The sequence below is a fragment of the Lethenteron reissneri genome, chromosome 2 (genome assembly GCF_015708825.2).
Source record: "Lethenteron reissneri isolate LAM-NWPU_2019-01 chromosome 2, ASM1570882v1, whole genome shotgun sequence".
Lineage (NCBI taxonomy): Eukaryota > Metazoa > Chordata > Hyperoartia > Petromyzontiformes > Petromyzontidae > Lethenteron > Lethenteron reissneri.
The window spans coordinates 13,759,105-13,783,311 of record NC_083780.1 but is presented as its reverse complement, the minus strand read 5'-3'; the positions used below and the strand labels follow the sequence as shown (position 1 = coordinate 13,783,311).

The 24,207-nt window shown below is 47.6% G+C and overlaps 1 protein-coding gene across 1 annotated transcript in view; it reads left to right on the top strand.

Moving 5' to 3' along the window:
- Positions 1–24,207, top strand: part of LOC133340769 (AP-2 complex subunit alpha-2-like) — a 44,928-nt gene that overhangs the window by 8,696 nt on the left and 12,025 nt on the right. The window contains exons 3-18 of the mRNA XM_061549155.1: positions 4,229–4,371; positions 5,804–5,997; positions 7,263–7,392; positions 8,105–8,206; positions 9,974–10,082; positions 10,664–10,814; positions 11,351–11,519; positions 12,606–12,743; positions 15,290–15,472; positions 16,239–16,336; positions 17,907–18,138; positions 18,852–19,028; positions 20,026–20,276; positions 22,092–22,166; positions 23,089–23,171; positions 23,850–23,940. Coding sequence (XP_061405139.1) covers positions 4,229–4,371; positions 5,804–5,997; positions 7,263–7,392; positions 8,105–8,206; positions 9,974–10,082; positions 10,664–10,814; positions 11,351–11,519; positions 12,606–12,743; positions 15,290–15,472; positions 16,239–16,336; positions 17,907–18,138; positions 18,852–19,028; positions 20,026–20,276; positions 22,092–22,166; positions 23,089–23,171; positions 23,850–23,940 — 2,326 coding nt within the window. The remainder of the gene's footprint in view (positions 1–4,228; positions 4,372–5,803; positions 5,998–7,262; positions 7,393–8,104; positions 8,207–9,973; positions 10,083–10,663; positions 10,815–11,350; positions 11,520–12,605; positions 12,744–15,289; positions 15,473–16,238; positions 16,337–17,906; positions 18,139–18,851; positions 19,029–20,025; positions 20,277–22,091; positions 22,167–23,088; positions 23,172–23,849; positions 23,941–24,207) is intronic.

Sequence of the window (24,207 nt, the reverse complement as noted above, 5' to 3'; positions counted from 1 at the left end):
GCGATCGAAACGTCGTGATTTGTTTTATTTTATTTTATTTCTAACTACGTGACTTTACCGAAAGAACCAAAGAGTATGGACTCTGCTAATTACAAGTCTGCCTCGTCAAATCTGTAGACAACATACAAAAAGGCCGCCGCTGATTTGTAGTCCTCACTCCACCAAAATGTTTTATTAGTCCCCACAATCATACCATCACTCATAATGTGGTGAGCATGATGTGTTCCCGCACCTCGGATGAGCACGGTTGGCTGTGCACGGTGCGAAAGAAGTTGGTCGTACATTCCTACACGCAGCATGGCCATTGGTGTTTTATGACGTGTGTACGCTGCCTACTGCATTCCCTCGGCATGTGTGAGGTTCCCGACTCGGCTCGGGTAGAGAAGCTATGAGGTTTGATTTTAGAAGTTTCCAAAGTTGTATTTCTTTAAAAATGTACGCGACTGTCGAAGTGACGTCAAACTGTTGCTTCACATCGCATCGGTAAGGTGCCATGATGCCATGATGCCATGACGCGCAAAGGTGTGCTGCTCGCAAACAGCAGGTAGGCGCAACTCCTGTCGTGCCTTGCGTCCATGTCACGTGCAATGCGACTCGGTCACATCGCACGAACAACACTCTTAAGCTCGTCTGCGCTCCCCTGCTCGGTAGCTTAATTTCTGTTTATTGTTGTTTAAGCCATCAACTCAAAACAACCTGGTGTTTTAAGTGTGGCCATCTTAACAGGCAGCAAGTCTTCGTTTTCTTCTTCCATATGGCTGCTGACGTAGATGCAGAGCAACAACTACTACATTTTAATATTTTTAAGTGGCCAAGCCAGATAACCGCATCAGGAGCAGCGGAATGTTATCGCAGTGATGTCCCCTTCCTATTTGTGGATTGGGCATTTTGTCGTTACATACGTTGTACGGTCTGTTCTGGATGACCACAGTCACACACTACTGGAAAGTTTTTAACTTTCCATTTGTGCATCAGGCATCTGCATCTGCCGTGCATTGGATGCAATTTAGGCTGGACCGTGAGCTTCGTGGAAGACCAAACCCAGTGATAATCTGCTCTGGGTCTTCCACAAGGTGTTTGTTTGCGAGTTCATTTGAACTCCATTCAGCTCTCCAAGCTTCATCGGGGTTGAATTCACATTTTTGAAGGTTAAGCGCATGGGTCCAAAAGGGCCTTACGTGACTTCAAGCGATGACGAGGGACGTTATTGAGGCGCTGATGAATGGGACGGGCAGCAGTGAAACGGAGACGGCTGTAGACCAGTTTCATCATCATTAGGCCTCATCAGTGGAGTCGGCTTTGTTGACTGCTGCCCTATGGCCTGCGAGCATATATATGCAGAGGGATTATCTTTACACTTTGGGGACCCCGACCCCCCCTCCCCTCCCTCAGCACAAATCCAAAGCTTTCTATAAATAAATATAAAACCCCATCACAACAGGAACGTGCGTGCGGACTGGAAACATTTAAATAACAACACATGGATGCTGACAAAACAGCAGGAAGGCACTCCCATCATGCTTTGCATGCATGTCATGTGACCACCACATTGCATGTACAATGCTGTCAGCCTTGTCTCTAAACCACCAGACTTTGATATATCGCTCGTAACGTTATTACATGCTTTTTTCTCATTTAATAAAGCTTCATGCACGCGTCTGGCAGCCTGGAACACAAAGCTTTTAACTATGTTAGTTCAAAACGATATCTAAATTATGCACTTTTTTCTGGAGACAAGTTAATAGCAAGAGAAAATGCATGCAGACCAGAAACGAATGATAATTGTTTTAACAACGAAGTGTCTTTAAACGGCAAAAATATTTTGTAATCCCAGTATATTTTGCTTATCCAAGCTGACACCACAAAATTTTTGTTGTATTCTGCACTCAGCCTTGTGACAGCCATCACCAATAGATGAGGTGGTGGCAATGGTGTTTTTCTTTATTATGTCTCTTCAGTACCTTATAGCCATAATTGCCTCGTGTTGTTATTTGTGCCCAGGGGGGTGGTGTTTATATTAGCCAGTCCTCCACTGCAGACATATTCGGCATGGCCTAAGGGGAGAGAACCTATATTAATTCGTAATTTGTTCTCGGCCTGTCAACATTTTTGGCTGCAACTTGGAAGTGTGCCTCTTCAGCGGAGATAAAAGTTCATAAAAAAACACATTGTGCTTTGCCCCCATTTTTGTAAGCTTTTACAAAGCTGAAAAACCAACAAGAAAGTATCTCGTGCACCAGTGGCAGGAAAGCATTCAGGGATTCATGTCAATTTTGTTGGTGACATCTGTTATGCTTGATACAAAACCATATTAACAATGTATTATAGCTGCCTTTGAAATATCTTTCCTGTCCTACATATCTGTTACACTCTTCGCACACGCCCTTCATAATGCCATGCGAGTACTCGGAAGCAACCTTTCTGCATGGCAGTTCACCATGCACGTCAGTTAGTTGCGAGTTTGACTCCATGCTTTCGGCGTGGCTTTTTACCGTCCCGTTAGCAGTGAGTTTCACTCGGAAGGTTCAGTTTTGGTTCAATATACCTAGGCTCGTTCAAATTCTGAGCGATTGAAATCGGATCGTGTGCCGCAGTTGGGTGGATTGTTGCGTAGTGGGACCGAACAGGATACACGACAGCCGCTTTGGGTGAGTCCTCCTCCAGCAGTGTGTCAATGGTGGCTAGTGAAGATGATGAGTGTACCATCTGCCTGCGTACTGCAGCTGTAAGGATTGAAATACTAACGGAAAAGAAATTGGAACAAAAGCTGAAAAGTTTACGTGCAAAAGCATTGAGAAATGAGCGGTCAGAATTGCACTTCTACTTCCGTACTGCTGCTGATGTTAGATGCAGAGCAACAACTACGATTTCATATTTAGGTGGTCAGGCCCAGACAACCAAAGCAGTGGAGTAGTATATCGCTGTGGTGATGTCTCCCTCGTATTTGTGGGTCGGAGCGGGGGGCCGAGCGGAGCGCATGTATTATTGGGGAACCAAATGTAAATCGGCAACGTCATTGTCAAGAGACGCACATGGGCTTTTAAAAGAGTTAAAGGTCACGGGCCACCTGATGTTTAGGTGCGCCGGGCACGGACGTCGTGAGGTGCTGCGTTCACCAAGTGGGAGTCCTGTTATTCTGGTTGTTACAGCGGCGGCCTCTTGGCGTTTGTTTATGGATTCCAGTGTGCGGAGGGGAAAACTAAACGTGTACTACTGACTGCATAGCTCTACGTCAGTATTCTGCAACCTAATTAAAACAACACCGTACAGTTTTTGGGGTTGAATCTTAAAGTTTAAGCGACGTGTTTTTTAGGTTGTTACAGTGTTCGAGACTGAAAAAACTAGTTGGGGTGTTTAAAATTATGCTTGAAGATTTGATGGGTTAATCAACAGTCCAGAGCTATTTTCATACCAACCTTGTGTGTGTATATATACACGCAAAACACATCTTGAGCAGGTGACCCAGGAGAGAAGAGAGCCCTGATTTTGGCGGCAAGGGATGCGGGTTTGCACGCTTAATGCTTTTCCTGCAAAAGCAGCAAGTTACTTGGGCTTGCGTCACAACCAGCAGCGATGTCAGCATCACTCTTCCTGCGTAATTGGGAAGTGGTGTTTTTATTGTTTTAGCCGCTCTGTGTTTTGCACGACCACGTACCAAGAAAATATGTTGCGCAATGCCCTTCAAGCTCGCTTAAAAAAAAAGTGGCCGGGTGACTCGGAAGATAGAGTGCTGAGCTGGCACCTAATATCCGGGGTTTCATTCCAGGAAACTGCCTGTAATGTTGTTTATTGTGCCCCTGATAACCAATGTCTTCACACACAAAAACCTAATAAAATGCGGTTTAGCATTGAATTCATCTAAATTCCAGCTTTTGTTAATAACAAAACAAATTCGAAGTTCTATCATGCGATGAACACTGCTCTCTGTAGCATGCTGGGTTGGATAGTGCTGCCCCCTCGTAGGTAAGAGAGCACTCGGAAGCAGTTCTGTGATACCTCCTTCCGTGGACCGTTATCTAACGCGGGGTGAGACTCTCATCCGCGAGAGTTCCCATTTGTGTTCTTCGCCTTCACGGTGCCGTTTGTTGCTGGCCGCTTGACTGTCGTCTTTGGCCCTGTGCTTGGCAACTCTTTTTAAACAAATATATATGTACACTTGACCACATAGGAAAACTGCATCCTATGTTTTTTCATGCGTGTCCATTCCTCTATATCCGTGTGCTTGTAGGTGACAAGGCGTTGGATGGATACAGCAAGAAGAAGTATGTGTGCAAGCTGCTGTTTATTTTTCTTCTGGGCCATGACATTGACTTCGGGCACATGGAGGCTGTCAATCTGCTCAGCTCCAACAAATACACTGAAAAACAGATTGTAAGTGGCATTTGCGCACACGGTAACGGCACTGCCTCAATGTCGATGGCTTCGCCATCGTGAGCGGGATTCGAACTCCAGCTTAATCATGCCCGACGGTGGCTAGGAACGTTTGTCCGCTGAAAACATTTTCGCCACTGTTTTTGGTCTTGAGCGGAAATCGAGCGCAGGTCGCCGGGTTCATAGAGCGATGCGCTACGCACTACACCCATGCTTAACACACATACACGTGGATGGGTGGGACTTCATGCCTCTGCTCAACAGCAGGTGTCAAGAGCATCATCGTCATAAAGATCATCGGCAGATACAGCGGCACCGTTAGTATCATTGCGCTGTGGTCACACGAAGCTGTTGGACGCGCAAGCAGCCGTAACTGCCCAATGTCCGTCATTTAAAAATGTCTTTCAGCGTGACTTTTCACAAATTATTGCAATTCTTCGAACATATTTTCACAGCCCAACAGTAATATGTACACACGTTAATGCGTGCACCCACACACGCGCTGTTTCTTAAACATGCGTACCAGGGTGTACACATGTACGGTAAGTTCTCGCTTAACGCGTGTTCACACACCGCGTTTTCTTGACGATGCAGTTCTTTTTAATGAGGTAACACTTTTCGCACAACGGGGAACGCGTGCCATTATAATGTGGAATTTTGCCCGTTATAACACTGTTTCTGAGCGGTCGATGACGAAGAATTTTTAAATCCTTTATATTAAGTTCACTTGCTTGCTTGCTTGCGCGCTTACGACCGTGCAAATCTTTCGGTCGTTTTTTTACCCACTTCCCGTGATCCAATCGAGCTGACATTTTGCACACAGACTCGTGCGTGACAATTTATTTTCGTGAAAATTTTTTTCCAAAATTTTCAACATTTTAGGAAAAATATATATATTTAATTACCAATTGCTTAATGGTGGCAGGCAATCATCTGACCCATAGATGGCAGCCATCTCAAGCCAAAGGAAGAGAGGACTCTAGCCGCCCGTTTCAAAGACCAATGTGGGCTGGCACGCATATAAAGGATTTATAGTGAAAAACTTTGTTTTTACGGGTTAATTTTTCTTTAGCTGCACGGCTAAACGAAATGATACAGTACGTTGAATGATAGAGTGCATGGCGGCATACCCTCATCTCGGTTCTCTGTCCCGCCATAAGATGAGTGCATGCTAATTTTATCGTGCAAACTTGGTTCATATTTTCATTGCTTTATTATTTATTCATGCCCTGTAATGTGTAAACATGCAGTAATTTCTCACTTTGCACGATTTAGCTTGACTTGGCATTTTCAGGAACGCATCTGTTGCGTCAAGCGGGGGAGTCGCCGCGTAGGCGTGCGTGTTGCAACGTGCGCTCGTGTGTACGCGTGCAAATCCTTTGGTTCGTGCTCGCGTGAGGATTTCGCATCTCTTCCTCATTTTCCTGGACAGGGCTACCTGTTCATCTCGGTGCTTGTCAACTCCAACAGCGAGCTGATCAGGCTCATCAGCAATGCCATCCGCAACGACCTGTCGAGCCGCAACCCCATCTTCATCAACCTTGCCCTGCACTGCATCGCCAATGTGGGCAGTCGGGAGATGGCCGAGGCGCTGGCGTCTGAGGTCCCGAAGCTCCTCATCGCTTCGTACGTCCCGCCCTGTTTTTTCACGCTTGCATGTGTGCGTGGCGTTTTTTCGATCGATCGATCTTTATATTACGTGCCAAAATCGCTCGCAATTTAAAATAGGCGTCGGTGCACATTGCACAGCGGAATGGTACGGGTGGGGGGGGCATATGAAACTTGTCCTGACCTCAGCGGCTAACACAGACTGAGCAAGTAGATTGCAAGCATGTGCAACGAATAGCGTAAGAAAACAAAGTTTATGAAATAAAAAGTAAAGGAGCAGTTTTTTTCTCCCTTAAATTTTTGTTTTAATGGGAAGGCAAGTCTTAAGAAGAGTTAGTTTCTATAATCTATTATTGTTATTACGCTTGCTTACACAGGAAAGCCTCGCCGAATCGCTAGACTTTATTTTCAGGAGAATTCCGCCAAGTTGTCGCAGTAGGCAGGCGATGTTTTTGCTCCTGCTGCTGCTGTATTCATCCCAATTGACTAATTTACCGGTACATTAACAGCATTGGGATGTCTTGAGAGTGCTCGCATATTATGAAACTATTTAAGCTATTTTTGTTTTACCAGGTAAGGCCCACAGAGCTACATAGCTCCTTTTCAGAAGCGACCTGGCCACTAATGATAGCCCAACGAAGTGGCTTATCACGTGGAAATTTATAGCAGCAGCCAGATACTCTGACCGTGTGATGTCGATTCTAAATGTAGAGGGAAAAACCGCAGGACCTGGAGGAAAATCCACGCGACCATGGGGATAGGACATGCAAATTACAAATATACAGGTGTCAGGGTCGGGATCAAACCTACAACCTCCTGTCTACCAGGCGAGGTAGTTAACATCTCTTCACCGTGTGGGGCCCTTGAGCTTTAAGAGTGAACAGGAGAAGCTTGAGCAATACCATGGCAGAACAAGAGGAGGACTTACAAACTTCACACGGTTTAAGGTGCCCGAGTCCGGGAATCTTCGAATCGGGCCCAGTGCCACCCTGTAGCCCACTGAATCCTGGAGGAGTGATGGTTCAGTGGTTATCGCAGTGTCCAATCCCACTGTGCCAGGATTGTGATCCTATTATATTCTTGCGCACGATGGCACCAATAAGTTCAGCAGCTGAATGCCAACATCGGGGTCTGCTAGCCACGAGGAGAGGGCTTCAGGAGAGAGTTCGTTCATCGTTTTGCAATACCTCCGTTTGCAGCGGTTGACTCTGGTTTTAAAGTTGATGGCACCGCAACTTGCACGCGTGCGTTTATTTGTTTGCACGTACGGCGGTGTGAAACAGAGACACAATGGACAGCGTGAAGCAGAGCGCCGCACTGTGCTTGCTGCGGCTTTACCGCACCTCGCCGGACGTGATCCCCGTGGGAGACTGGACATCGCGGGTTATCCACCTGTTAAACGACCAACACATGGTACTAGACCCCGGCTCGCCCTCCTTCTCACGCTGATGCACACCACGGACATTATATTTTTGTGTGCGCGTTTGAAAAATGTAATCGTTTGTGTGGATGCTGCCTGCCATGATGATGCTGATAATGTTTATGTGGTTTGGTGACTGATAAATGCGGTATGCTTGGTGGGGGGGGGGGGCTACCTTATCTAGGGTGCCATGGCGGCGAGATGTTAACTACCTTGCCTGGTATACAGGAGGTTGTGCGTTCGATCCCGACCATGACAATGCCTGTATATTTGGAGCTTGCAAGTTCTCCCCGTGGTTGCGTGGATTTTTCTCCGGGTCCTCCAGTTTTTCCCTCCACATTTAGAAACATGCCTTTTGGAATATTTATCCGCAATACATTTCCACGTGATAAGCCACTTCGTTGGGCTTTCATTTGTGGCCAGGTCGCTTATGAAAAAGAGCTACGTAGCTCAGAGGGCCTTACTTGGTAAAATGAACGCTTGTTTCTAAATGTGGAAGAAAGAGCCGGAGGACCCGGAGAAAAACCCACACGACCACAGGGAGACAGAACACGCAAACTCCAAAAATACAGCCATCGTCAGGGTCGATATCGAACCCACGATCTCCTGTATCCCAGGCGAGGTAGTTGCGTGGGCTTGACAGAGTGCGACAACTTGCTATTTGTTCAGTGCGCAACACTTTGTTAATGTGTCGTTTCTCTTCAGGGGGTGGTGACTGCAGCCACGAGTCTCATAACAGCGCTGGCCCAGAAGAACCCGGAGGAGTACAAGGGCAGCGTCTCGCTCGCCGTCTCGCGACTCAGCAGGGTGCGTGTGCACACACTTGCCCCCCTCTCCCCCTCGGCCGTTGTCCTCGCTCAAAAACACGGGCGCGGAAACAACATGTGGCTGCCCATGTGCGATTCGTGCTAAACCCCACCCATGTCTTTTGATTTAAAGCTTTCGTGACTGAAGGGATTCATATTCTTGGTTCTTTCGGTAAAGTCACATAGAAGGGAAATAATATAAATATAAAACAATAAAAATTCTCACGACGTTTCAGGAAAAAACGCCACTTTTTTCAAAATTTCTTGCTGTGGATTTCGCACCTAATGATGATTGCTTGTGTTGCAGTCGAAACGTCGTGAGAATTTTTATTGTTTTATATTTATATTATTTTATTATCTCCCTTCTACGTGACTTTACCGAAAGAACCAAGAAAATGAAACCCCACCCATGTCGTTACGATCTTGACTTGGTGCCCTCCAAAACCTTGCCCCGGGCCTCAATGTTAGTACAATGGTGTGGTTGGTTGCAAGCGAGCGTTGTTATTGGCGGGACAAAAGTGGCGAACGTGTGTCGTGCTGGCACACAGCATTGCCGCTACAATCAATAAATGCCATGTGGGTGCACCGTGGTGTAGCGATCGATGTACTTTCCTACAACGCTAATGGCAATTGGTATTTGAAATTACTATAGTCGTCTTTCCTACGTCGGCTCCACTTTAAACTCAAAATTTCTTGGTGCGGTGTCATTGTTAATAAATAATTCACAGCCCTTTGCCAGTCCGCTGATGGATGAAGGCTTCTCTGTGCTACGTTCGTTGTGGGGCTTGTTTTAGCATACTTCACCACGCAGGCCATTGCGGGTTGATGAAGGCTGGCTAGAGGTGGGGGGGGGCGGTGGGAGCGTCCCCCTCCACCGGTGGAGCGGGGAGCAGTGGGTGGTAATGAGGACCGGTTCATATACCGCTCAGCACTCGTATTAGCAGTGGGCAGGAATCGAACTCGGGTCGCCAGGTTCAGAGCACAAGTGTGATAACCTCTCTGCCTCCGTGTCGTTATTAGCACTGGGGAAAGCAGTTTTACAGGAGGAGTTGATGTGTGTTTGGTATTTGTTGTCGAGTGCTTGTTACTGTGGTTGGCTGAGTAAAGTTGGCGGTATTTGTCTGCAAGTGAGTGTTTTGCAATAATGTCGTCAGCGTGTACACCACACTACGATCTTGCAAATCCTGCGATCAGTTTCTGGTCGCGCATCCCCAATTGCCAATTGATAGATGAACCTGGCATGTATTCTGCTGTAACTTAAAATAAATAATACAGATGGTTTTGTGATGTGGTCAGGAACACGTCATTTATGCATTCAGAGGCAGCTAAACTCAACCTTTTGTTTTACCGGTCAAGGCCCACTGAGCTATTTCACACCTTTTTTCAGAAGCCACCTGGCCACAAATAATAGCTCAACGAGGTGACTTATCACGTGGAAATTTATTCCAGCTAATACTCTAAGTGCATGTTTCTGAATGTGGAGGGGAAAACCCGAGGACCCGGAGAAATATACAAGCAACCACAGTGAGAAAGAGAGACACGCAAACTCCAAATATAGAGGAAGTCAGGGCCAGGATCAAACCCACGACCAGGCGAGATAGTTAACATATTGCCACTGTGGTGGTGGTGTTATGGTTGTGTTGTGCTGTTATACATTACCACACACTTCACCTTGAATAATGACTTACTATTTATAACACTTGCTTTTATAGTCTGTCCAGAAAAGTGACGGCCTCTGTGTGTGTGTGTGGCATTGTGGGTGGAGCAGATCGTGACATCCTCTTACACAGATCTGCAGGACTACACGTACTATTTTGTGCCAGCGCCGTGGCTCTCTGTGAAGCTTCTGCGCCTGCTGCAGTGCTACCCACCACCCGGTACGTCGGTCACTTTGGATGGCTACGCCGCGATGTTGTCCACAGGTGACACGGCGCTCCCATAACACGCGTAACACGAGGGTTTTCCCCGGAGAATCGTTTGCGAAGAGCGTTTACAATCGACTAATTTGCTTGGCAATGTGTGGGGTGGTGGAGTGCCTTGATGGTACAAAGTTGGCCACATCGTTACGTGGCTTATCGCAAAAAAAATATTTATGAATGGCAGGGAGCCGTCTGCCTGTGCATCATGGTTCTCCAAATCACACATTGTCACGGTGAATATTATGTCGCAATAAGCATGTCATGCATGATGCTTTCGGTACATTACGTTTGCCTGACATGGTAATTCATTTAGTGCGGGCTGGTACGTCCCAGTGCCCCACGGTAGGACACAGCGAGACATCTCCTTATTCTTTACAGTGCCATTCTGCCTCGCTGTATTTAATCGATGCCTTCGTAGTTCATCATGAACGCTTTGGTTGTGCACTCCTATTCACGTGTACTTTTCTGTGCACGCACACACACGCACACCCACGTGTGCGCCTGCATTCTCCCCCGCGTGCCCGCCTACTGCGTGACAGAGGACCCGGCAGTGCGCGGGCGTCTGAGCGAGTGCCTGGAGAACATCCTCAACAAGGCGCAGGAGCCGCCGAAGTCGAAGAAAGTGCAGCACTCAAATGCCAAGAACGCCGTGCTCTTTGAGGCCATCAACCTCATCATTCATCACGACAGGTGTGGGGGGGGCCCCCTTCCTCCTCCCCTCTTGTCAACGTGGCCAATCGGGTGGGGCCCAGGTTTTGCTCAATTTTATGATGGAAGCGTCTTGATTGATTCGCTCCACACCCACGGGTCTCCGTGGCAAAAATGGCGTTCTATTTACGCTTCGTTGAGCTGACATTCGTGATGGCGAGGTCACTTCTGAAAAATAACTAATAGCTCAATGGGCTTTACCTGGTAAAATTATAGTAGTTTTATTTAGTTTTTGTGATTTTTGTTTTGTTTTGTTTGTCATTGTAATGTTCTAATCCACCTTACTAGACATCTGTGAAAAAGAGCTTCATAGCTCATCGGATTTCTCCAGGATAAATAAATATTCTGGTTCTATTTTAACGGGTTGTTGCATTATTGCACAACATATCACATCTGCATTATTTTACGATGAGGGTGTTGTGATAATGATGACGACGACGACGATGACAGTGATGCGGCTACTGATGAGTGATTACGGTACAGTGATCACCGGTGTAATTGGTGGCATCTCTCTCCAGCGAACCAAATTTGCTGGTGCGCGCCTGCAACCAACTGGGCCAGTTCCTCCAGCACCGCGAGACGAACCTGCGCTACTTGGCCCTGGAGAGCATGTGCCTGCTGGCATCGTCGGAGTTCTCGCACGAGGCGGTCAAGAAGCACCAGGAAACCGTCATCAATGCCCTCAAGGTACGTGCTTGCTCCTCCGTCATCGTGCTGCCGTTACAAATCATCTGTGCCTTGAGTTTCCTGGCCAATAAGGGTGCCGCAGTGGTGAATGCTAACTACTTCGCCCGGTATACAGGAGATTGTGGGTTCGATCCCGACCCTGACACCTGAGGTATATTTAGAGTTAGCGTATGTCTCTCCCCGTGGGCTCGTCCGGTTCCTCTGGTTTTTCTCACCAGATGTAGAATTGACATGCTTTTAGAGCAGTGGTTCTTAAGCTGGGGTGCACGCCACCCCCTTGGGGTGCGAGATGTCCTTTGTGAGAACCAACGGGTGGTGCAGGCTGTAGTCAAGGTTATAAGCAGCACTGGTGTAGAGTATTTGACTGCTATAAATATCCATGTGATGAGCAACTTCATTGGGCTATCATTTGTGGCCAGGTCGCTTCTGAAAAAGAGCTGTATAGCTAAGTGAGTCTTATCTGGTAAAATAGAAAATAAAATTTTTAAACAATTAATAACTAATGTTAGTGACTGCTGCGGGCTGGTGCCAGCAAAACAACTCACCGGCTAACTGGCTGCACGCGTTTTCCCGTGTAACAAATAATTCAATTAGTTGCATGGCGGAAGAATTTCGGAAGACTTATAATAGCGAGCGAGACTGATGAGGAGGGAATAAATACAGAAGACTGACCACACGGTTAATAAAAAATTGCTCGAAATTTTACATTTGTGCTCCTCATGAATGTAATTGCTTCGCTAGAATATTTTAAACATTTTAGAGAATGTAAAAAAAGCGTCGCTAATGCAAATTCTCTTGTACACTGGTCCATACTTGTCTTGAAATCAATGCCGACACACAGGGTCAGTGCTGCACCTGTCAAAAACAGAAACCCTCCCCACCACTGATTTGTCTGCTCAGTTTAAGTTAAATTATCCGAAACGATAGATCGGTTTGCTGCTTAATTCCCTTAAATTAAAAGAAAAAACTGCTGACTTTGTTGTTCCGCATTAAGTAAAAAATATTGTAACATTCTCTCGCTTCTCTGACATGTCAAAATCAAATCTCCGCAATGCCCCTTTGCTGCCCTGCGTGGTGATGGAGCAGACCGAGAGGGATGTGAGCGTCCGCCAGCGAGCCGTGGACCTGCTCTACGCCATGTGCGACCGTAGCAATGCACAGGAGATCACCTCCGAAATGCTCAACTACCTGGAGACAGCCGACTACTCGATCCGGGAGGAGATGGTGTGTAAAAACTCATTTGTGTCCGTGTACTTATCTGCTCCGTCGCTCACTCTCATATGTGGCCAGGTCGCTTCTGAAAAATATGTGAATACCTCAGTGGGCTTTACCTGTTAGGATGGGGCTGGTTTAGTTGTATTGGTGTGTGTGTATTGGGGTGATTTTGTTTACCTTTGTACTTTGCACAGCTATCGTTCTTACCCGCCCCGACTGGACATCTGTGAAAAAGAGCTTTATAGTTCAACGGATTCCTTCAGTATAAATACAGATTCTGATTTATATATTTTGGGCGGCGACAGGGCCCAGTGTTGGCGCGTCAGCTGCTCGTTGCAAATGACCGCGGTTCAAATCCAGCCGGCTGTCCTGGTTAATAGACTCGTGTAGCCTTACTAGACTGTTGGGGTAAGTGCTGTCAGCGAGTAGCACCTATGAAAGCCGGGACGGCACACTAAGGGGGTGGGTGGCCAGCACCACGCCCGGCCGCGTTTTGTCTCCCGAGTGCCAATGTTTACACATCGCACCAGGTGCTCATTTGAAGCCGAGTCGACCTAAGGGAGACCCATTAATTATTGGTTCGGATATTCGTCACGATTGTTGGCCGTGAGCAGGAATCTAACTCGGGTCTCCGGGTTTGTAACGCAGCGCGTTGACCGCCGCGCTACCGGTGACGGGGCCCAGTGTTGGCACGTTAGCTGCTCATTGCAGAGGTCCGTGGTTCAAGTCCAGCAGGCTGCCCTGGTTAATAGTACCACATGTGTTTTGACCGTAACGTAGGCGTAGTTTGGTTCACAGTGGATGTTCCGTATCCCGTGAATAGTCCATTCTTGTGCTGGCACATTGGTCTACATTTTTCCGAATTGTAACATTTTTCTCCCAAATTACTTAAATCGTCATTGATACTGCAAAACTTTACAGGACCCTCGTGAAAGACAGTTGAGATTCAGTGGGGCTTTTCTGGGTAAACAAGTGTGTAACAATATTTAAATCAGCAGAGTGTAATTTGTGTTTAAGCCAATGTGCTCAAGGCTTTATGCACGCTACTCATTATTCTCCGATGTACCATAACAAAGTGTTTTAAAGGAATTTAAATGTATTCACTTTTTCAGTGTGTAAATACATTATTGGGTAATGTAGCATTTCTGTAACAGTTATAATCCAATCACCATCAATGAGATTCGGCCATTAACCAAAGAAATCCAATCATCTGTAAATTGGATTTGGATCTGATCAGATTGAATTGTGATTGGGTCTGGTTATACCTAACCTATGCACCTTTAACATCTTATGCACTTTTTTACACGGTGCCACCAGAACTTGGACAGCATTTTCCCTCTCCTCATTTTGTAAGAAATGAGAGCCTGTATCCCGTGCATTACACCAGCATTCTAACACACCTTGCCCAACGTGAAGGGGTGCTTGCCCACACCTCAAGTGTTGTGCACATGGTGGCTCGGAGATGTTAACTACCTCGCCTGATACAGGAGGGCTGTGGGTTCGATTCCGACTCTGTCGCCTGCTGTAGATTTGGAGTTTGCATGTTCTTCTCGTGGTCGTGAGGATTTTTCTCCAGGTCCTCCGGTTTGTCCCTCCACATTTAGAAACGTGCGTTCAGAGTATTTGGCTGCGATAAATTTCCACGCGATAAGCCACTTCGTTGGGCTATCATTTGTGGCCAGGTCGCTTCTGAAAAAGAGCCACGTAGCTCAGTGGGTCTTACCTGGTAAAATAAAAAATAGTTTCGTTCATAGTTTTTTCGTAATAGATGCTGGTCGGCATATACCGATGCCAGCAGTCCCGTGTAAACTATTCGCTTTGTTTTAAGTGGTATCATCAAGGTTTTCATTAGGGCCAAGTCGGTGTAAATTAAAACTCGCCCAGTCTGACGTGTTACCCTTGTTCAGACAATGCTCGTTTGTCATTGCCTGCTTCCAGTTCAGTTGATAAATGAATGCCGCGAATATCTTTCAGGATTGTGTTAATCGATGTGCTGGCACATCGTGCTTGCACATCGATTAACTTTAACCAAGCCCAGTACAAACCCGAGTCGTACTCTACCGCGGCTGCAAGCTTGCAGGGTACGGGGCGGGCGGCGTGTATTGTCGATGGTTGCAATTGAGATAATATTCGCACTAACGATGAGAACTGTCGTGTTAATTGTAATCGTTGTAGCAGTGGCTGTTGTATTGGTCACCAGTGTGGGTGATGATGGTGGTTGTGCTGGTGTTTGAGGAGTTGAACAATCTGTGATGTAAAAAAAAATCTACACATTTATCAGTGTTAATTTTTCTTGCTTTTGCACCACTGCCAATGCAGCAGCGTCACCAAATAATTTTCCTAATGTTTGTCGTGGTGGTAACGATAATATTGGCAATACGTTAAGGGGCTTAAATGCCAATGTAGAGGTCTGCTGCCTACGACAAGAGGGCTTCGTGGAGAGAGCTGGTGTGGCTTTGCTATTCCTGATGCTTCATTCACGATGGTGACGACAACAAAGCTGTTGCCAACGATGGGTGGCGGCTGTCGTGTGACCCCCGCCTCCCCGCGTGCAGGTGCTGAAGGTGGCGATCTTGGCGGAGCGGTACGCGGTGGATTACACGTGGTACGTGGACACCATACTCAACCTCATCCGCATCGCAGGCGACTACGTGAGCGAAGAAGTGTGGTACCGCGTCATCCAGATCGTCACGAACCGCGACGACGTGCAGGGCTACGCTGCCAAGACCGTCTTTGAGGTACGCGCTCATTTCTCAGAAAGTCAGGATAACCGCGTCATCTGACTGGCGCTTTTCTTTTTAAATAGGTGTCATGACCTTGCCGAAATGACCAGCGAGATTTCCACGAGATATTAACAGTCACTACAAATTATTGTTTTTTGTGTGTGTTTTAGTTTTTTTTGTTTCCCCCGCACATCCCATTAGCATGGTTGGCTACGTACGGTGCGACATAAGCTCTCCTTACATACATATTATTTTGTAATTTTATTGTAATTCATCTGGGCCAATGAGTAACATAACATGAGAGATATTGGGTTTTCATTGTGGTCCAAATAATGAATTTCCTTCAGAATGAGTTGTTGATTGGAAAATAAATTGCTATATTTATGGAGAAGCTCTTCTTGTCTACAAAGATATGGGAGAACCGATCTCGGATAAGAGAACGAAGGAATAAACTGTGTTGTGCCTTGGGCTTACTAAATCATTTATGGCCCGGGTAACCTTTAAGGCACCGTGTCCAGAAGTCATGCTGGGCATTGTCACTGGTGCCAGGGCTCTAGTCAACTGAAATATATCGAGTTATGCTTTTCTGGTTATCAGTCGGTTATACAAATAATTATTGGCAAGCCTTTTTATCGTTCGTGAGCTGAATGCAATTATATTCCAGTTTAGGGCTTTATAGTCTTTACGTGCTGTTTTTAAAAGCATTAAATTGGGCTATTTTTAAGTGTGCAGCTCTGAGCAAGTGGTGCATGTGTTGTGCACTCTGTGTGTGTGTGTACAGGCACTGCAGGCCCCAGCATGCCATGAAAACATGGTCAAGGTGGGCGGTTACATCTTGGGAGAATTCGGAAATCTCATCGCTGGAGACCCTCGCTCCAGGTGTGTGTCCTTGTGTACGCCTATTTTTTCTGGATTAGGTCTACGTGGGCTGCTCTCGTCAGGGAGCATAAACCATCGCGTGAACACCGGTCACCCTCGCAGCGGATTGTAGCGAGCCATCGTACAAAGACGGTCAACGCATCGCACGGTTTTAGATGCGCTTCTGCGGCCATCTGGAACGCTCTTCCTTCTGATATTAGGAAGCCACTGGAGCTATGCACTTTTAAATCTAGACCTAAAACTAATTTCTTTAAAACTGCTTAATGTGTTTAGTTTTTGTCCTTCCTCTGCACCTCGGATTCACGCAGTTGACGACGTATGGTGCTAAATAGGTTCTTCATACATGTTCTTACAATCGTAGCTAAAGGAGTTAATAAGCGATATTGTCTAAACCAAAACGTACCACGGGAAAGGGCTTGTGAGCAAATCGCCTCTTTTCATTTTTTTCAAAGAGGTCAATAAAATCGGGAATGGAATTCTAACATCTGACTGCTCCTTGTATCGCGTGTCTGTCTCCCGCCACCACCGACCCTTGACATGTGTCACAGCCTGTCACCATGAACAACATCGCAACAACTTGTAAACGTACTCGTCTGTCTTCGCTCCTTTACCCCACCATACCCATCCCTCACTGCCTTACCCGCCCTGGCCCCCTGTACTTTACCAGCTTCATCAGTGCCTCCGTCGAACTGGTAACATCCCCACAGCTCTCAAGGCTGCTGCTATTACTCCATCCTACCAATTTATATTTTGGTCTAAATTTATTTTCTCTGATCCCTCCAAAAAAAGTCCCCCCCCCCCCCCCCCCCCCCCGTGGTCTAGATGACCCAGTACAATCTGGTTTCCGCCAAAGCCATTCTTTTCAAAATGCTCTCCAACATGCGGTAAATGACTGTATTCACCCTTCAGACAATGGGTCGCTATCAGCGCTGCTTCTCCTAGGCCTCTGCTGCGTTTGACGCTGTAGGCCACTCCATCCACTCGCTCCTCTCTTTGTGCACTTCCGTAACATTTAGAGGACTCCGTCACACTTCCCTGCTGGTTTCCCATTTATCTTCCAGAACCGCTGCTATGTTTCCATGCAGGGACCGTCTTCCTGTCAGACACACCTGTGTGTGCAGCGGTGTCTCACACAGTGCCATACTCAGCTGCTTGCTCTTCTCAATATACTCACTCTGCTGCTTGGCAATATCATACGTGAGCCATCACTTCTATGCTGAAGGCACCCAGCTATATCTCGCTATTGACTCCATAAACCCAGCTTCACTGTCCACTCATTGTTTTTTTTATATTCATCATCACTTTTAAACAACTGGATTCCATCTGTTCCTAACAGAATCTGCTCTGTTCGTCCCATAACCAGTCTGATAATCTTCAACACTCTTTAAGTGGCCTTACCAGCATTTATATTGGCGCCATGTAAGTGTGCAATGATGTTTGTTTCGATTTTTTTTTTTACATTCGTTTACTTGTATACACGGCCAAGTCTTGAGTTTGTCTCTGAACCGCATCGGACTGAACCTCGAGTGAATTAGCTCGTGTGCGTGCGTTTGTGGGTGCCTGCGTGCAGCCCCCTCGTGCAGTTCAACCTGCTGCACTCCAAGTTCCACCTGTGCAGCGTATCGACGCGCGCGCTGCTGCTCAGCACGTACATCAAGTTCGTGAACCTCTTCCCCGAGATCAAGCCCACCATCCAGGAGGTGCTGCGCTCGGGGAATCAGCTCCGCAACGCCGACGCCGAACTGCAGCAGCGAGCGGTCGAGTACCTCAAGCTGAGCACCGTCGCCACCACCGACGTGCTGGTTCGACCCCCACTCGCTGCATGCCACCGACAAAACCGCATCGCGTCGTCATCTTCACCGCCATCGCCTTCATCGCTCGACAGCAAAACACGACTGACACTTGCCACCGGCAACATAGGAAGCACACAGTTGTTAACATCCACTATGATGTAGCAGTCAAAAGTCAGTGGGTTTTTTTCTGCTCAAATGAGCATTGAGAGGGTGGTTGGTCATCTCCCGTTTTACAGCCCTGAGCCAGCGGTGGCGTGGGGTGAGCATCCAGAGGGCATCCACCGTTGGCTTTGAAAACACAGCGGTGATCTTCTATGAAGAGGCCAAACCAAATCTGCCCAATAAATATTCCATGGCCTCTGTTCCTTCATTGACCTTATTGTTCAACTCCACTGACTCTCCTGAAGTCCTCTCCTGGCTAGCAGACCTCGACATTGCCTTTTTAACTCCTAACATAATGCCCTACGCCAGAATAGGAAAAAAAATTCTCGTCATCAATATATCCACCTCCATTTCTCCGTGCTCCTCCTGTGGGTGAATTCTGTCTGCGCCGCACATGCACGTATCGTTTGCCTAACCACGTTGCCTCGTTGGTCGGCCTCTGCCCGTGGTGCAAAGTGACGTGCCACCGAGATTTTCTCCCTGTCCCAATGTGCTCTTAACCGTTCCATCCCTCCGCTGTTTCCCCCACCCACCCACCCCCCGTGGTTAACAAAATCAAGGCCACGGTGCTGGAGGAGATGCCACCGTTTCCAGAGCGCGAGTCGTCCATCCTGGCCAAGCTCAAGAAGAAGAAAGGCCCGTCCACCGTCACAGACCTGGAAGACGGCAAGAAGACCGGCCCTGGTGGAGAACTCAACGGAGGATCTGAACCCATCGCACTCAAAGCCAGCGCCCTTGTACGTACATCAATACCTTCGGCACGTCGCGCTGTTTACATGTTGAACTTTGTGTTCATTTCCACCTTTTTTTTTACAAATTGGGTTCCCGGAGTCCTATTGAGACAAGTAAACTCCTATCCAAAATGACAATATTTACAGGAGGAATTTCTATGTAGTTTTGCCGAAAGAAGCAGTGGGGTTTTGTTTTTGTATAATCTGTGTACGGAACTGGATAATTGATGTGCAGTGTTGTGGGATGCACTTGCATGAATGATGCTATATGAAATGAAATTATTATTATTTAATGGATCAATGGGCTGCAGCTTCTCAGTGGAAAGACCAGTCCTCTGGGACCTCTTGCAGGCTTTGTGTGTTTACCCGAGTTCCATTTAAAGATTCTGGGAAGTAATACACATTATAATAGAAGTTGGGTCAGGTACTTCAAGGTCCACGAGGGCCTAACCCACCTTAAACGCAAACAAATTAACACGTATGAAACTTTTGCTGAAAAGGATTTAAAATTGTATTATTTTAGTTGTCATGACCTCCCCTTTTCAGACAGACGGACAAAGTTAACACATTACTAACACTTTCAATTTTGGTTTGGAAAGCGTAGAAAGAGTATCCACAGATTGTAACTATCGAATAATACCACACTATTCACTGAAGTGAAATAATGTACGGTGCCTGCAAAAGCCACCCACTGTCTACGTGTGTCTTGGGTTCCACACATGCAATTGCCTACATGCTTGTGTGTGTGCGTGTGGGGAGCGGTAGTGTAGTGGTTGGTGCACTGCGCTACGAACCCAGCGACCCAGGTTCGATTCCCGTTCACGGCCAACCAGTGATAAATATCTGAACCGGTCCCGAACCTCGAATGAGTACCTGGTGCGGTGTGTAAATATCGCCACTAGGGAGACCAAGGTGGTCGGGCGTAGCGCTGGCCACCCACCCGTTCCGGTCTTCATAGTCTTCGGGCTCTACAGGGGAATCTTTGTCTTTTGTCTCGGTGCAGTCCACCCCGTCCCCGTCCGCGTCTGCTGACCTGCTGGGCCTCGGCGCCCCCACCGCGGCGGCCGCGGTGGCCGCAGTCGCGGCGGGCTCCGTGCCGTCGCCGGGAGGGCCGGGGCCCAGCGGCACGGTGGTGGGGCCGCCCGGCGGAGGTGGCGGGGGGGGAGGAGGAGGAGGGCTGCTCGTCGACGTCTTCTCCGACATTGGCACCGCCGCTGCGTTGCCTTCCATCTCCTCCGATGAATACTTTGCCAAGTGAGTTGCCAACACGCAGGATCGCTTTGAGCGCAAAAGTAAAACTGCCATGGCGGCGCTGCTGCCCTCTTGCAGTGGGTTGCTGCGTCTCCCGTGCTGCTGCTGCCACGATCTGAAACGGCCTCTTGCTTGCTGCCTGACGACTCGCTGCCTGACGACTCGTGTGTGGAACGGTTAAAAAAAAAATTGGAACGAAACCAGTGAAGAATTTTCTGAACCCATTTTGATGTTGTCACACAGCCACTAGCCAACTCGCTAACAAACGCATATGTGGGGTGGGAAGAGGCGGAGTGTGGAGGCCGTGCAACGTATGTTGTCGTTGGATGTATGGGGAAAATTTACGTTGGCGCACACACACACACACACGTTTGTGCATGCGCAAGTGTATGTATAAGTGTCGCGTATGTTTGTTTGCGTTGTATATTTCCATAAAGCGAGTGCACATGTCAGGCGTGTGCACTTGTATGTTAGTGCATTGTCATGCACACCCGCACACTGTAGCAAATGGCAGTTGTAAGATGACTGCTCGATTGCGGCAAAGCTAAGTGCCGTCCTCTATGGAACGTAAAAGAAAAACTTGTCTCGGGCTACAGAGGGTCCAGAACAAACTTGACCTGAGTCGTCACACGGTCACCAAAAGCGATCGCCTTCTCAGCTGCTCCTGAAGCCTCCGCGCTGGTTCCCGGTGCGTTACAGAACAGGCTGTTCACTGGCACTTCTTTCCGAGCTCGGCACTGTGCTGTGGCGTACATTTTAAGACCCAAGGTAGCCGTACGGAGCGTACGCCCGTCTGCTTCTCAACACGTGCCTGTGTTTGTTTCTGTGTTTTGAGGGTTCGTCTCCTGGTCTTTGTCTTTTTGCGGATTTCCTCAAATGTTCTCGGTAGGCCCGAGGCCTCGATCCAGAGTAACTCTTGAGATTTATTTTGGTGATGGCTTTTTTTCAGAACCTTTCTTGCTGCTGAAAGACGAGTGTCATTTTGGCATTTTCTCGCCAGATAAGCGGAATGCAGTTGCCAATTTCCAAAATCCCTCCGCATCATTGTTAAGGTCCTCGGCAAAGGGTGTAGCTACCTTTTTTCGAGGCTTGATGCTCGCTTAGCGAGAGCGATGTCGTCTGCTTAGACAAATATTCCAAGATGCTGCGTGTGTGGCGTGTCGTTCGTAATATTAATTTTAATAATGGTGGCGCAAGCAACGCGGGGGGGGCGAGGGGACAGGTGCCGCCTTGCATATGTCCATCATTCAGTTATTTTGGTGCTTTCCTGCTTTTGGCAGCTTTTGGCTGGCCACCGAACAAAAAAGGGTCACCGCATCACGCGCCTTCAGGTGCACTTCTGCAGCCGTCTGGAACGCTCTTCCAATATTAGGAAGCCCCTGGAGCTATGCACTTTTAAATCGTCTAGATTAACAAACTGATTTCTTTTAGAACTGACTTTTAGATTTAGATTGTCCTTCCTCCGATTTAGCACGGTCTGCTACGTACGGTGCAAAAGAGTTTCAACATGCACACGTTTACATACATCCTCGCGAAATGCTTGGAAACCGAGGTTACTCAGCATGTGACAGTCAGCGGCAGGCTGCATTCGTGGCACGGCATCTGAACGATTGGGGCTCTTTCATGAATATAAAGAGGGCCCCAACGCAAGTGTGTGCTCGCAGGCGTACACTTTGCTTTCCGTGGCGCGTGCGTGCACATGTCAGCGCGTGAACTGACGTGGATGCACGGGCACTTGGAAGTGTGTGTGCCCTTTTGCTGTTTGACCATACGTGTGTGTGCGTGCGTGCGTGTATACACATCGGGTATTGTGTGCAGCCAGCGCACTCTCTCCCCGCCCGTCTCACTCTCTGATGACAGCGCCCTGCATGGCGCCGATGAGCTCTTTAACAAGTAAGATGTCCGACCCCTAGTTCCCCTGCACCTCCCTCCGTCATGCGTCCCACCGCGCATCCAGCCAAAGTGTCAGTCTGACCGTCCGCCGTTCAGTGGAAGGGGATGCCCGATCCTGCACAGGAGTCGCGGCTGCGTGTGGGTGGTCGCTCTTCCTCCAGTTCTACTGTGGGCCACTCGGCCTGAACTGTGATGTAGTTTTATTGTTCTCTCGGTAACATTAAGGATACACCGTTTATTTTTTTACTCTATGTTTGCCCATGTGTACGCACACCGTATAAAATAATACAGGCGCACGTGTAACGTGTGCACATGTTCACACATACACAAATGCACACGGGCCCTGTTTCGTTGGATTTCACCCAGCAATTGGCACACTACCGCTCCATGGGGTGAAATTGGAAGCGCCCTTCTGTCCTTTGCAAATTGCAATGAATGCTGAGACAAAGAGCTGATTTGGGAGGGGGAGGGGGGGCTGATCTCACCGTGAATACGCCCATCACGTGACCTCGCCCCTGATAGGGGCCAGTCTTCTAATCCCAAACCCACGATGGGCACACAAAAACAAAGGTCTCCAGTAAACCCTTGAATATAATGCACAATTATATTGTGAAAACTGTATATACCTACCTTTTTTAGTGTAGTGTTAAGATTAAAATATATACTTCTATTTAGCCCTCTCCATGTTGAAAAAAATAACTTGGTCAGTGGTCAAGACAATCGCAAAGCCATATCTGGTCCATATCACACAGCATTGCAGCAATGCAATCTAAATCTTAATTGGGATAACTTAATTCTAACAATAGTCTTTCAGTTTTAACAGAAAGGTTGCTCCTATTAAGGGAACAATACGGGAATATATTTAGAAAAATATATATTTGCAACACGAGTGCGTATATGTGATGTTATCTTTGTCCCTTAGGTTTGTGTGCAAGAACAATGGGGTTTTGTTTGAAAATCAGCTGCTACAGATCGGAGTCAAGTCTGAATACAGACAGAATCTAGGTAAGTGAGTGGCGAGGGGGATTTTGTGTGTGTGTGTGTGCGTGTGTGAAACTGTTAGCGCGCTGCGCTACGAATCCGAGTTCGATTCCCTTTTCACAGCCAACACAAGTGACGATTAGCTAAACCGGTTGTGGGCCTCCCCCTAGGTCGACTCGGCCTCAAATTAATACCTGGTGTGGTGTGTAAGCATCGTCGTGATGCTGGCCACCCCCCCCCCCCCCTCGTGTGTCGTTCCAGCCTTCGTAGGTGCTCTTACAGCACTTGCCCCAACAGTCTGTTCAGGCTATAGGGGGAATATTTTGTCTTTGTGTACTTAAGCGTCAAGATGTCAATGAGCACACTCCACTAACATCCTGGCAGCAGCAGCAGCAGCAGCAAGATTTTCATTCCCGGCCACGCACACAGCTGCACGCGATGACGCTGACATGCGCTGTCAAAGCCATATTTGGGCAGTAATTAAAAAACGAGTTGCTGGCTCCCGTGTGGCAAAATCTACTCACCCGGGTAGCTGAATGTGGCAGCGCCTGCACCTTTTATTAATCCCGTCATTTAGTGGTGCCTCCACAGGGTGCATCAAGCCCTTGGCTAATGAAACAGATCCGTCCGCGGGCACCTGAGTCTGTCTCAGAGCTAACAGGAGGTGCCATGCTCGTTCTTGCGTCTGCCCCCATCACGCAGGCCGCGTCTGCCTGTTCTACGGCAACAAGACGTCCGTTCAGTTCCAGAGCTTCTCGCCCACCGTCGCGTGCCCCGGAGAGCTGAAAAACCATATCCTTGTTGCACCAGCTTCTTTTATTGCGACATAAAAATAATGATGACAAAAATGCGATTTTTTTTTTTTATGATGTGGATTAATTTAACACGCACGCTTTCGCGATCAATATTATCCATAATAGAGGTTTTTGGGTGAGGTCGCATAAATATAGATGTTTTTTTATTTTGATTTAAAGCTTCCGTGACTGCAGGGATTCATATTCTTGGTTCTTTCGGTAAAGTCACAAAGAAGGGAAATAATAAAATAAAATAAATATAAAAC